This window comes from Pyrgilauda ruficollis, unplaced genomic scaffold (genome assembly GCF_017590135.1).
Source record: "Pyrgilauda ruficollis isolate IOZ18807 unplaced genomic scaffold, ASM1759013v1 scaffold45, whole genome shotgun sequence".
Classification (NCBI taxonomy): domain Eukaryota; kingdom Metazoa; phylum Chordata; class Aves; order Passeriformes; family Passeridae; genus Pyrgilauda; species Pyrgilauda ruficollis.
Genome location: NW_024526044.1, coordinates 1,016,520 through 1,030,151, shown reverse-complemented (window position 1 = coordinate 1,030,151; position 13,632 = coordinate 1,016,520). Strand labels below are relative to the sequence as shown.

Below are 13,632 nucleotides of genomic sequence, written 5' to 3'. Positions count from 1 at the left end.
ATTGTCACTGAGTGTAGGGATGATTTTCACATTCTGCTGTAAATTGGTGATATTCAAGTGTTGATTCTGATGTAAACCCTTGCAGAATACTTGGATCCTTGAAATGCAGCCCCAGGTGGCTTTTCATTAGGCAGGGCATGAAATCCACCTTTCCTTCACATGGCTTTGAACCTGCTTGGGTTGCCTCAGTGATGTCTGTACTGGGGATATTTCAAGTACCCAAAAAGTTTCTTGAGGCAGACAGCAGACTCAATGGTGAAGTTGATCAAAATGAAGTTATTTTGGCCTTTATTTGCAGTCTGAGTTGGCAGATCTGTGTTGTTTGTAATTAATGCTACTGTGTATTAATTGTTTGAACTTTTGCCTTTTATTACTTCTGGAACTGTCCATATGGTTGCATTATTAGTTGCCATAGTGCTCCCCAGCCAGCCTAGCAAGAAATAAGAGGTTTTTTTCTGCTTTCTGCATATTCTAGCTCTGCTGAGGGGCACCACAGGGACGGAGAAACAACTGCCAGAGATGATACAGATGTCCTTGAGATCATCCACAGCCATCACCCCTCTTAGGCCTCCCTGTGACATTAAGGAATAATCATTAATGAGCCACTCAGCACAGATTGTGATCCAGCATGGCTGTTCTCCTGTCTCCCAGATGGGAATGTAAGGCTTGTGTCCACAGCTGGCTTGCTGGCCTCTTGGACTCAGGGCTGCAGTGATGAGCTGGATTTTTGTCACCTGTTCAGTATATCCCAATAATCCCCTTGTTGCCCCAAGGACTTACTCAAATCTAAAAAAAATCTGTGAGTTATTTAAGGGGATGAGCAGTACAGCCATGTATTTGTGATATGCTCTTCTTCCTTTCCCATGTCACAGGCAGAGTTTGTGTGGCCACTGGCAAAGTTGAGTGGCAGGACCCAAATGACATTGTGGTCACAGCTCCAAGCCTCTGTCCATCACCACCACCCTAAACCCCACTCCTTTTCTGTCCCTTGTGCCCACCTTTCTCCCCAGAGATCCAGGCCTGCAAAACCCTGGCCACTCTCAGACATTCTGTGGCAGGAGCCCAGCAGCACCTGGGAATAGATCCCTGAATTTTAAAGGAGGGAAGCTCAGGACCACCCGAGCAAGGCTGTGAGCAGCTCCGTGCCCTCTTTGGGGCTGGGTGGCAGTGCTTGCCCATGCCCACCTTAGCACACAGCTCCTCCTTGCAGGCTAATTAAGCAGAGAGTTTTTGGGCACAGAAATTCCTCTCTGGCTGCCGGGCAGGAGCCCCAGCCCTCGCTGCCCTCGCTGCACGCTCGGCTCTGCTGGGCTCTCCCTTTCTTGTGGCTCAGTCTGGCAGCATGGGGCAGACCCGGGACCCCTCGTCATTTATGGGAACTTTTCAAGGTCACTGGTCCGTCTGGGAAATTGTTTTAATTGGTCTGTTAAAACCTGGGAAGAGGGAAGACCTCAGAAAGCTTTAGCACTCTAAATGGAGCGTTGTTAGCCCGGCTTGTTTTCCCCCTGTCTTGTAGCACATATCTCAGTCTTGCAGGATTCACTGAAATAAGCTGTTTACTTATTTCTGTGGGTTTGAATTCATGCTTAACACTCTGATTTCTTCTAAATAAGCTTAATTTTTTTAACTGGAGTGTCTGAGAGCAAAGCTGTTTAGCATAGGGAAGTGGGCTCATGGAAGCCAGTTTTCAGTAATGATTTATTGCCAAACATTTCCGAAAAGATTTTTATCTTAAATATCTCCTGCTGCTTTCAGCATCCATTAGCTTTTCTCCTGCTTCTGCTTAAAGACTGATTAGATCAAGTCTGCTTGTGTTTTCAATTTTAAAACCCCTTTATTTTTAGCTGGGGTTGAGCTGGGTCCTGACCTCCATGTTAGATATTGGTGTCCTTCATTGGAAAGTTCTCAAAGGCCATTTTGAAGTTTGTTGCTTTCCAATGAAAGCAATAAGGAAAACATAATTATTCACTTCTATTTATGAATGTCATAATAATCAAGTGTTTTCTACGCTCCATAGCTGTCTATTCACAGAGTAAATTACTACAAAATGAAAAATTATGGTGACAGTGTTTTCTAATCAAAAGAGAAAGAACATTGTTACCAGGAGAATGAGTCAAGTCAGAGAATGTTATTAAAATTGAGATGTAAATTAGAGTTTCTCCTTTGCCTTAATGCAGTAGCATCAGCTCATTCAGAGATTTCACAGTCTCTTACCTTACCAGGAATGTTCACTGCTGCATTCTGCACCTTACACCCTACAAGGTGTCAGAATTAGGGAGTGTAAAGGGCCAACATTTGGCATTTTGGGTGCTCTGCCATCTTTCTGGCCTATTGGACAAAGCAGAAAGGGGCAATGCAGCTGCCTTCAGAATTAGGGGGCAAGTGAGGAGGTGCCAGGAATTCAATGTTTTCCTTACAGGAGGAGATCCCAGCTTGCCCTTACAGCCAGCAGCAGTTGTGAGCATTTTTAACCTGCAGATAAAAGTGACTGGAGGCAGAGCAGAGTAACCTGCAGCAGGAGGAATGAATGGGCTGACATTCACAGCACAGCTGATTTTTATTGGATTACTGTCCTCTGCTCACAAGACCACTCTTAACAAGGCCTTGGGTTCTCTGTGTCTTCCTCCTTAAGCTGAACAAGGGAAAACATTTCTAATCCCCTTTGGCCCACAGAACAGGAGCTGAGGGCAGGTGTCATCCCTGGGGGCACAGTGGGAGCTGTGTGTGCTGGGATATTCTCCAGGTCAGCCCTTCCACCTTGTTCTCCTGCTCCCAGGGGCAGACACCCTTTAATTCCAGCTCAGGACATCTCCTTGAGATGTTTCTGTGCAGCATTTTGGGGATGACTGGGAAGGAGGTTTGGGCTGGGGAGAGGCCATGGAAGCTTTGTCCCTGTGCAAGGAGATGTCCCTGCTTTGTCCTGCACCCTGGAAGCTGTCCCTGTCCATGGCAGGGGGTGGAACAAGATGAGCTTTAAGGTCCTTCCAACCCAAACCATTGTGGGATGCTGTTTCAGAATTATCACCCATAATGAATTTCACAGCCTGCTGGCCAGCTGGCAGCTGTGCAGTGCAGCAAAGGGGTTAAAGGAGCTCTCTGTGTTCTTATCTTCAGTCAAGCAGGAACCTCACAGCTTCAAGGGTGACTTAATTCCAGTCTAAGCCATGAGCTCACCAAGCTCCAGTCAAGCCTAAGAGTGGGAATGCAAATTGGGAAAAGGAGATGGGGGAATTGCCAAGGAAGCAAGTGAAGAAGAAGAAGCTGCCAAATCTTTGGCTTTGCTTGAAAGGAAAATAGATGAATTCATAAAGTTCACTAGAACAAATCCAAATTCTGTTAATAGTTTTAGGAAACTTAGTAATTGGATCTACAATATGAATGTATTATGAATGAGACTATTTCAAGTAGATAGAATTCAAGTTATGAACGTTTAGATATTCATGGAGGATATTTAGATATTCATTTGAGGCCAGCTGGGACTTTCAGAGTAATTATCCATAAGTTTTTGTCCTTATATGTGTGAATTCAGCTGAGCATCTCCAGTTGTGTCCTGCTTCTACAAACTTTGCTGAAGTTTCCAAGCAAAGACTGGTGTCAAGGAGAGCAGGCCTTGGTGACTCCCCATGTGGAGGTTTCTCTTTTATCCCTGCTGATTTTTGTCCTGTTTTATTCCCCTAGGGTGCATTGGGACCTGCTGGGCCACCTGGACCAGCTGTAAGTACCTCCCAGAGCAGCACATGTGATGAAAGTGTGGAATGTTGTGCCAAAGCCATCACCAAGAGAGGATGGGAAGCTTTGTATCCCAAACAAAAGGATCAAAGCCTGAATGAGTGAATATATTGTTAGAAATGTTTAAATATGTATGTGTGACCTGTTCTGGAAACACAGACCTGGTTTTATTCTCTGAGGTGCTCTAAAAGCATGTCTGTGTCTTGGGATACAGCCTGACATATCAAATGCTATCATAATTATTAGACATTATCTAATCTAATCAAAATTAAAAGGAAAAGAAAAGGGAGAAATAGATAAACTGGAATGTTGTCTTCCTCTCCATGTCCCACTCTTGTGTCACCACACATCTCTTTTCTCACAGACGTCTCATAGGTAACAGAGATGGAAAAGGAATACAAATTGTTAGAGGCAGCAAAAGAATTCATCAAGACTCTGCTCTGATTGCAAATTATAATCATTATAATGGGGCAAGGGAATGATAAGGAAACCTAGGAAAAAAAAAAACCAGTATTTTTTTTGGTTTTCTTTTATTCCTGTGTGCTCAGTTTCTGAGTGATCTTTTACTGTTTCAAATGCTGTTTTCAGGGCAAAGGACTACCAGGACCTCCAGTAAGTAGTAAGATTTTTTTTAAATTATAAATTAAGATTCTGATTTTATTGGATGCCCTGAGTGTTGCAAACCCACCCCAGGCCTCAGGTCCTTCTACTGTGCCAGGAGTCCTGCAGATTATTGACCCTGTGGGGTTTTTATCCTTGCCCCCCAGCCTGGGGGAGCTGGCTCTGGTGTAAATTCAAGGCAGAGCAGCCTTGTAAACAGTGGGAGTGACCAACCCTGGGGCAGCTTTTGTTCGGTGGGTTCCTGGGAGCTGCCCTGTGCCTGAGGGGCAGTGAATTCCAGGGGAATTTTTGCAGTAAAAAACAAGATGTGCATTGGGAAGCTGCCGGTCTGGTGCAGGATGGAGCTCCTTGGGGGGACTGGGCAAATGGGGACAGCCCAACTGATGCCTTAAGTTTTAGCTTTCATATTTTCCAGATTCTGTACTGCACTAGTGTACAACTCTGAACTTCATATAAAGTGTTAGCAAGCTCTCCTCACAGCTCAGTCACACAAAACAATCCTTTTCCAGCCCCAGAACCAAGGACATCACTGCAGCTCCAGCCCCAAAAAGTGCAAACAAAAGGGAATTGAGGAGAGCAATCTGAGAGGGTGGGACTGCATCACCTGAGCTGTACTTGGACAATTAACCCCAATATAGAAATGGACCAAAACTCATAAAAGTCTGAAACTTGTGACTCGGGGTCCATCGTGGGTGTAGCCATGGCCAGGCTCTTGCACTGCCCAAGGTGCATCCTTTGAAGGCCTTTCAATAAATCCTCTTTTATTCCTTTAACTCTGCCTAGCCTCTGTTCTAGGCAGCCTCTCAAGGCATCACAGCTGCTGGGTACCCCCAGGCTTTGGGGTGCCAAGGTCACCACAGATGTTAAACTCTTCTCTCTGCTCAACAGGGGCCTCCAGGACCCAGTGGGCTCCCCGGGGGACATGGATTTCGGGGCCCTTCTGTGAGTTTCTCCTGCCATTTAATCCTCATTTACTGCATGTGCCACAACCACAGAGGAATGAGTTTAATTTTTGTCTCTTACCTCTCTCCCTGAAGTGATATTTTGGTAGCCACCCCCTCACATCCCCTTGCATTTGCATTGAAAAGGAATTCTTACTATTTTTCTCCCCTTTTAGGGACCTTTTGGTCTGCCAGGATTCCCAGGGCCTCCTGGACCACCTGGGCCTCCTGTAAGTTGAGACTTGCAAATAAATGTGAGAATATTCCGGAGGGGAGTCTGGAATTTTCTTCTTGCTGCACTTTTTATTTGTTGGCACTGCCATGAGCGTTCAGCAGGGCCCTGAGGAGAGCAGGGACCTTTCCCTGGCTGCCCTTGGGTGTTTTGTTGATGATCTCCTCTTGGTTATTTGTGCTCTGTGTGAGGAGGGACCCAATGAACCCCACCTTTATGGCACACAGGGCATGGGGTGGGCTTGTTGTTCCCTCGAGGAAGGTTTTTGTGCTTGCTTGGATCAGGATTTGTGCTTGTAGGGCCAGCAAGTGGGCACTTGCAATCAAATCCCTGCTTTGGGTTTGCTGTGGCCCCTCTGGAGCGTTGAACAGTGGGACTGGGAGGTGTTTCCCGAGGCCAGGACAAAACCAGGCACAGCTGCTCTTCTCTAATTGCTGCCTTCATCACCTGAGGCCCAAGAGTCTTCCCAAAGCCAGCTGGGCACCTCCAGGGGATGGCTTCACCCCTGCTGTGTCTGATTTTGGGTGCAGCTCAGAGCACTCCAGGTTCAGGGGCAGCACTTTGGGCTGTGGGGCTGAGCATGTGCCTTGTGCTGATCCAGCTGAGCTGGGTCTGTACAAATTGTCCTAGGAATTGTGTTTCCTCCTGGTGTTTGTGTTTGTCTGGTATTTAAAAGCCACCATTCCCTGAATTGCAGGGTCTTCCAGGTGCCCTTCCTGATGGCGGTGGGGACCTTCAGGTAGGTTTTTCTTTATGTACCATGAAAATATGCTTTGGTTTAATCCCTGATGTGACTTTTGGTTGGCACAGCTGGGGGAGTGTCAGACCATTTAACATGCACTGCTTAGACCTGCAGGTGTGGGTTTAAATCACCTTATCAGAGTGGGGTGTGTGTTTCCTGGACTGAAATGTTTATTCAAGGAGGCAGATGTGCACTGGAACAGATTTCCCAGAGCAGCTGTGGCTGCCCCTGGATCCCTGGAAGTGTCCAAGGCCAGGTTGGACAGAGCTTGGAGCGCCCTGGGACAGTGGGAGGTGTCCCTGCCCATGGCAGAGGTGGAATGGGACGAGCTTTAAGGTCCCTTCCCACCCAAACCATTCTTTGATTTTGTCCTCGATTTTTGCTTTGCAAAATGCACATTTTGCATACATTCTTCATGTGCTAAACAACTCCAGCATTTGGTAACAGACAACAGCTTTCCATGCTTCCCCTCCTGCTCTGCAAAGGAAGGGCAGGGTGTGCAGCACTGTTTGTTTCCAGGGATGTTTGTTTCCTGGCTTCCATGGACTTTCTTTGGGCTTCCTCCCTCAGGAGAAAGCCTTGATCCCTTTCTTTCAGGGAGCAAAAGGAGTGTTAGGTCCAGGAATGATGGAAGTGACATTTGCAGATTTCACAGCTGTTGTTGTGACAGCTTCTCTGCTTTCCTAATTGGCATGTCCCAGAAAAAGCTCCGAGTCAGTTTAGGCAGCCTGGTGGCACATCACATGGGAGTTAATAGGAAATGGTGCTATTTCTGCATGTTTAATTTAAGTTACCCTGTGGAATATACTAGAAAATTAAATTTTTGCTACAGAGGTGCTGCCTGAAGTTGTATTAAAAGAAAATAAAAAACAAACAACAAAACAAATTAAGAGCTATTTGTAAAGTTTCACATGGCCTTTTCCTCATTCAATTTCCATGCATGTTCTGGTCTGTTCCCAGTCAAGCTGGAGTTCCCAGCAGGGGCTCTCCCACCCCTGGACATCTGCAGATATCAGCTTATAGGTATTGGGTTTTTATTGGTGCTCTTCAATTAACTCTGATGCCTGTCCTTGTTTCATTTAAGGAGTTGGCTAAAGGAAATCAATAGGGGTCAGTTAATGCAGAGGATTAAATATGGTCCTAATGATTTAAAAGAAACTGATCCCACTTCACTGGGAAGCCTGGGTTCTCCAGCATTTTGGACTGTGGACACTGCCAGCCTTCAGAAAGTCTCCCAGTCCAAGTGGAGTAGGCTATTCATAAATCATTATTTTGTGGGGTACCAGGACCTCTAGGACCCTGTTCCATAGGGAAATGTTGGTCAATCCATGATGCTGTGATTCCATTGGATTTAGTGAATTTAGAGCCAAAATCCACATGACCTTTTCACCCAATGGATGAAGCCAGCCTCCCTGGGTGTGCTGTGTGCCTGTTAAACCAAAGTGTTTCTGTTCCCTGCAGTGCCCAGCTCTGTGCCCACCAGGTCCCCCAGGCCCCCCAGGAATGCCAGGATTCAAGGTAAGGAAACACCACCTGCAATACCACATTTCTTTCCCAAAATGAACACCACTATGAAGGCATTAAATTCTATATACAGTCTCTACATATAGGCTCCACACCTCCCAAAGCAGCCACGCATTTGCATTTATTCCTACAAATGAAATTTAACCCTTGGCATAGATTAAAAACCCCTGCAAGGCCAGTGGGGCAGAGCTGAGGGTCAGGAACAAACAGGGGCAGCAGTTCAGGGCTGCCTCAAGAACCTGGTGCTGAGAGCTGGAAAAACCTCACCAGTTCTTAAACTGCAAAATATAACTTACATAATTAATAGAATATAATTTAATTGTTGCTTTTATAGCCAGTGTAGGAACAGATTTATGTTTAAATATTTTAAACAGAATTATTTTGTTGGCCTGTGGTATGTAAATTTTCAGCTCTCAGGAGTTAAACATCTCCTCCTCTGTCCCCTCTATGTCTTTGCAGTTATGGACTCCAGCAGTGAGACAAAGTAAAAAGTGATTCAGGTTCTTTTAGCAGGATTTAGAAGTTGGCAGTGGGTGGGAGAACTCCTGGGAAATGCTCTCAGTTCCTCCTGAAGTGACCTTTCTCACTTCCCCTGTCTGTTTGGGCTCTGCACTGAGTCATAAATATCATTACAAATACAAAGTGTTTGGGGATAACTGCTCAAAATTCATAGCTGATGAGATGGAAAGCCCAGTGAAACTCTCCAATTATGATGCAAATGGTGCACAAGACTTTTGCTGTGGTGAGGAATAACATCTGCCGAGGCTGAAATGAGCCTGGGTCTCTCCCACAGTCACAGAGCCAAGACAAAAGTGAATCAGAGCTTATGTGAAAGCTCTCACTGGGACATGGATTTCTTTGAAAGCTGGATGATGCAGACATTAAAGATGACTTTAAAAGGGAGGTTAAAATGCAGAATGGGGCTCTCAAGAGTGACTCATCCCCATTTTCTGGCGTGATGGGAACTGAGTTCTGGTCCCTGTGTTTGAGAGTTGCATCCAGACCATGAGCTTAGCCCAGTGCAAGTCACTCTGGAAAACCACATCTGGGCATTTTCAGGAACTGCATCAATTCTGACCCTGGTAGCCTCCCCCAGGAGGGAGCTCCATTCACAGCACACCTACAGACTGTTTTCCCTGAAAGTCATTTGGGATGTGGGGTTTAGGTTTCACAGCTGTCTCACCAAATCTAATTTTAAAACAACACTCTACTGGGATGTGAATAATCATAACTCTTATTTCTAGGGACACACTGGTCACAAAGGAGAGCCTGGTGAAGTAGGAAAACAAGGAGAAAAGGTAAACTTAAAAGTAACATGAGAGGATTATTCTCTTTAAAAACACCTTAAAAAGAGATAAGGGATTTTTTTTTTCAAGGAGGCAGGGAGGAATGAGGCTGTTGGCTGAACAAGGAGCAGTTACTTTGGCTGAAGTGCATTGGGTTCCACTGCTCTCCCTGTAGGACTATGTGCTGAATCTCCAAGAAAATTCACCTTTCCAAGGATCATAGTGTTAAGATCAGTTTGAATTAACAGCTATCCCTTGCCAGCTCAGGAACACTTTAATCACTTGGATAAATTCCTGACTGATCTGACTGTTCTTGCACATAGAAATTGTCTATAACATAGAAACAAATTCTGAAGAGAAATCTGGGAGGGAGAGAGGGAGCTGAAGAAGAAATAAGACGGGGCTGTCCCTGGCTGTGTTTGCAGGCTGCTGCTGTCCCTCCTCCTGTCTGATTGATTTTTCTGTCCCAGGGTAACCCTGGCCCTCCCGGCCCTCCAGGGATTCCCGGCGGTGTTGGCCTGCAGGTAAGCCCAGCTCTTCTCTTCCCACCATTCCCATGGCCTTGTCATGTGGAGTCACCTTGGTTACACAAACAGTGATGAGTTTGAACTGATTTGTTTCCTTAATTAGGGCCCAAGAGGACTGAGAGGCCTCCCTGGTCCAATGGGTCCAGCTGGCGACAGAGTAAGAAAAAAAACTTCTGATTTTTCCTTTTCCTCTCCACCACCAGTTTGTCTTTTGAGAGGTGCCAGCGGCACTTGTCCTCACTGAATTCCACTGGGAAACTTGTAAAGGTACAAAGTGTGGGCTATTCCCTGCAGCCCCTCCTTCAGAACAACCTCCCAAAGTCAGGAGAATCCTCACACCCCAGGGAATGGCAGGGTCAGGGTCAGCCAGGCTGAATCATGTCAGCTTCAGTGCAAGACTGGCAGTGTTAGAGAATCTTGAAAAAAAAAATTTAAAAAAAATTTTTAAAAAAATTTAAAAAAAAGAAAAAAAGAAACAAACCAAAAGAGAAACATTTTCTAAACATTTCACTTGCTGTTCTGTCTCTTTACAAGAAAAAGCCAAAGAATCACTGATGGACAAAGGTTTTCAGGACACAAAAAGGCTCCTCAGTGAGAACAGGGTCAATCTCTAGCTCACTGAGCCTTTGGACTCCTGTCAAAATCCCTTGACCAGCAGCCCAGAGGCTGAATGGTTTGGGATTGGATGAAGTCATGCATTTATTTAGAAGTAAGAGTGTTATCAAGATATCAAGGCCATGAATGATATCAGTGTATCAGAGCTACAAAGGTGGGGAGATCCAGAGTAAAAACCCATTGTTCAGAGTGGGATTATTTGCAGTCTGTCCTGCAAACCAGCAGGAGATAGAGGGTTGTCTTTCCAGGGCTGTTGTGTTTTCTCAGGTTGTGTACAAGGTGGGGATTCTGTTACTTCATCCTCTGCCAAGCCCAGGCTCACAGTGGTGTCTGTCCTCTGCAGGGTGACATTGGATTCAGAGGCCCACCTGGGATCCCAGGACCTCCAGGCAAAGCTGTATGTATCCCAGTCTCTCTGTGGCCCTGCCTTCCACAGCCTGCTTTATTCCTCCTTCCTTGGCTCTGCTGGCCACCTCCAGCAGATTATTCCCTTTGCCCTTTCCCTGCACTCACAGCAGTGTTATTTTACCTGAGCCAGACCTCACAATGTCCCTGCCTTTGCCATGCCCCACACCAGAATAAATTCACCACATTTCCATTGCTCTCTGTGCTTCACTGCCCTTCCTTGAGCGCCAGCAGCTGTGGGCAAGCCCTGGAGAAGGGAATATCCATTACTTTTGGAGGGAGAATCAGCCCTTGAGCCTGGTCTGCTCCCAGGTGCCCACAGCTCTCAAGGATTTTTGCTCCAAGCAGGAATAGCTGTGTGTTGAGGATGCAATCCCCATCCTTCTGCAGCACCACCCTCTGGGGACCCCTCCCTAGTCTTGCAATTACAGAAGAAATTCATCCAAACTAAAACAAAATGAGGTGCTTTCTCACCAAACCCTTCATTGCACCCAGCAGGATCTAGACAGTAAATATTAAAGCTTTTCTCCCACTCTCTTTCTGCTTAAAGAAATTGCTTCATTAAATGAAGGGGAAGATGGTCTCTGCCCTGAGGGATTGTTGGCAAGGTCTCTGCTGCAGAGGATGTGTCAGGAATTGGAGTGTGACTGGGAAAGTGCAGCTCTCAGGGGGCTGTGTGTGCTCACACCTCTGCTGACACCAGCAAACAGCACAAAACCCAAAGCAAACAGCACAAAACCCTCCTCATTTCACCCCAAAGCAGCAATCTCTGCCACTGTGTGATGAAGATGCTTAATGGCTTTTCCTCCTCTGTCACAGGGAGACCAAGGGAGCAAAGGACCTCAGGGATTCCGGGGGCCCAAAGGTGACACTGTAAGTGCAGTCAAACACCCTTTGCTCCAGTCCAAACGCTGTTCCACGGGTTTATTATGGCTTGTGCTCCTTTCATTTGCTTGCAAGGGATGGAAGCATCATCTCAAAAATGAGATGTTTAACTCTTACTAAAGATGCCTGAGCAATAAGGTGTCCAAGTGCTGCTGCAGCCTGGAGCACAGAGAGCAGATTTTACATCCCTTAAGTGATCAAGCATCTTCCCAGGTGTTGCATCCAGCACTAGGCTGGTTTCCTGCTGTGTCCCAAAACAACACCCATACTTATGTGGACAGAGAGGACCCAGCTGAAATGGAATGAAATGTCCCTACAGAATTTGAGTATTGTCTTTGTTGACTGTTCCTCAGGTTAACAGAGGATTTATTGTTGTTTTCTAGGGTAAACCTGGACCAAAAGGAAACCCAGGGGCTCGTGGGCTCATAGGAGAACCTGTAAGTCACTTAAGCAGGATGCAGGTCTTGCTGTTTGTCTTGCTTGCAGATGAGGAGATCAAACAGAACAGGCAAAAAAATCTGCTTCTTGTCATCTTTGCAGTCAAACTTCTGCTCCGTGGGTCTCTGTGCGAGCCCAGCTGGGCTAAGCCATAGTTGTACTGCTGCTAATGAAAATCTCCCAGTACAACTGGACTCTTTGCCAAAAGCTTCTTTGATGAATTTTGCAAACCACAGAGCCTCCTCTGACCTAAAATTGTGCTGTCCATGATTGCAGGGAATGCCTGGCAAGGATGGGCGGGATGGAGCCCCTGGACTCGATGGTGAGAAGGTTTGTAAAGTCCTTCTTCAACACTGCAGGGAAGGCTCCTGAGATTGAGCTGGCAGTGCTGCAGCTCTCCTCAAGAAGCTTGGCTGGAAAGCTTTTCCTTCTAGGAAGTTTTCTGATAGTGCCACTAGTGAAGGAGACTGAAATTCTCCTGTTAGTTAATCCCGAGGGAATTCCCTAAAGAAGGGAGGTGCACGAATGATGAAAGCTCAGCTGTGCCCCTGGATTTAGTGGCTCCTGCTGGCTGACTCCAGACCTTCAGAGATGCCTTGGCAGAGCTGTAGACAGAGTTGGTTTTGACAGCCTGCAGACAAGGTGCTGTCAGGTGCTGGTTGCCTTGTTCCTGAGCTGTGCTCCTGCAGGAATATTGAACCTGTGCTGCCAGGGAAGGCTGGGAGCTGCAGGGAAACACCTGGGTGTCCTGTCCATGGGGGCTCACTCCTCCAGACACAGCAGCTCTTGGTCCTGTGCATACAGGGAGAGGGGGAAAAGTACAAATGCCTGTCTGGGAATGTGTCCCCTGCCTGTGGCAGGCATTTCCCTGTGCTGGAGGATCCCTCCTGACCTCTCCCTATCCACAGGGCGACGCAGCTCCCATGGGTGCTCCTGGAGAGAAGGGGCCAAATGGACTTCCTGTGAGTATGGAGCAGGGCCTGCCACCTCTGGGGCTCCAGCAGCTCAGGGTGCCTGCAGAGATCCTTCCTGGGGACAGGGGAGGGTCGTTCTGTGGGGGGATTCACAAGGAGCTCTAGTTAAGCCAAGAGGAAATGCACTTTTCCCACCGTGCAGACAGGGAAGGAGTGTGCCAGACAGGATTGGAGAACACCTGGAGCAGCACCTCACAGTAATTCCCTGGCTGTTGGCTTCTCTGACTCTTTAAAATCTGAACTTGAGAGGGATTTTCTCTTTCACACCCCACTGATGTGCATGCCTTATGGAGGGAGGTAAGATCTGGGGTATAATACCCTGAGCTCTGTCCCTGCCTTACTCCAGTGCTTATTGGCAAAATGTTTCATCTCCTCAGACTTCCAACTATTTAAAAGAGATCAAGTATTCCTTTCTTCCTGCATTTCCAGAATATTTTGAACTCCCTTGGAGAGAGGTTTCTGTGCAAAATGTTGCTGCTGCTGGTCCATTTGTATATTCCTGCTCTTTGCTCTCATGCCAAGGATTAGTGCATGCCATGGAGCTGCAAGGGCAGCAAGAGAGACATTGAAGTCATAATTTTCACAGTGAAAGCTGCAGAAGCCTAAACATTCCATTGCTTCAAGCAAAGGTCACTCCTTGTGTGTCAAATCAGACCAGAATAACAAATTTAATAACTTCACTTCTTCTGACATTGCTTTAATATAATTTTTTT

At 46.6% G+C, this 13,632-nt stretch overlaps 1 protein-coding gene across 1 annotated transcript in view; it reads left to right on the top strand.

Moving 5' to 3' along the window:
• COL9A3 (collagen type IX alpha 3 chain) overlaps positions 1 to 13,632 on the top strand; it is a 36,374-nt gene that overhangs the window by 6,741 nt on the left and 16,001 nt on the right. The window contains 14 exon segments of the mRNA XM_041478440.1: positions 3,679 to 3,714; positions 4,318 to 4,341; positions 5,239 to 5,292; positions 5,468 to 5,521; positions 6,221 to 6,262; positions 7,727 to 7,783; positions 9,034 to 9,087; positions 9,546 to 9,599; positions 9,706 to 9,759; positions 10,561 to 10,614; positions 11,442 to 11,495; positions 11,891 to 11,944; positions 12,222 to 12,275; positions 12,854 to 12,907. Of these exon segments, the coding sequence (XP_041334374.1) occupies positions 3,679 to 3,714; positions 4,318 to 4,341; positions 5,239 to 5,292; positions 5,468 to 5,521; positions 6,221 to 6,262; positions 7,727 to 7,783; positions 9,034 to 9,087; positions 9,546 to 9,599; positions 9,706 to 9,759; positions 10,561 to 10,614; positions 11,442 to 11,495; positions 11,891 to 11,944; positions 12,222 to 12,275; positions 12,854 to 12,907 (699 nt within the window).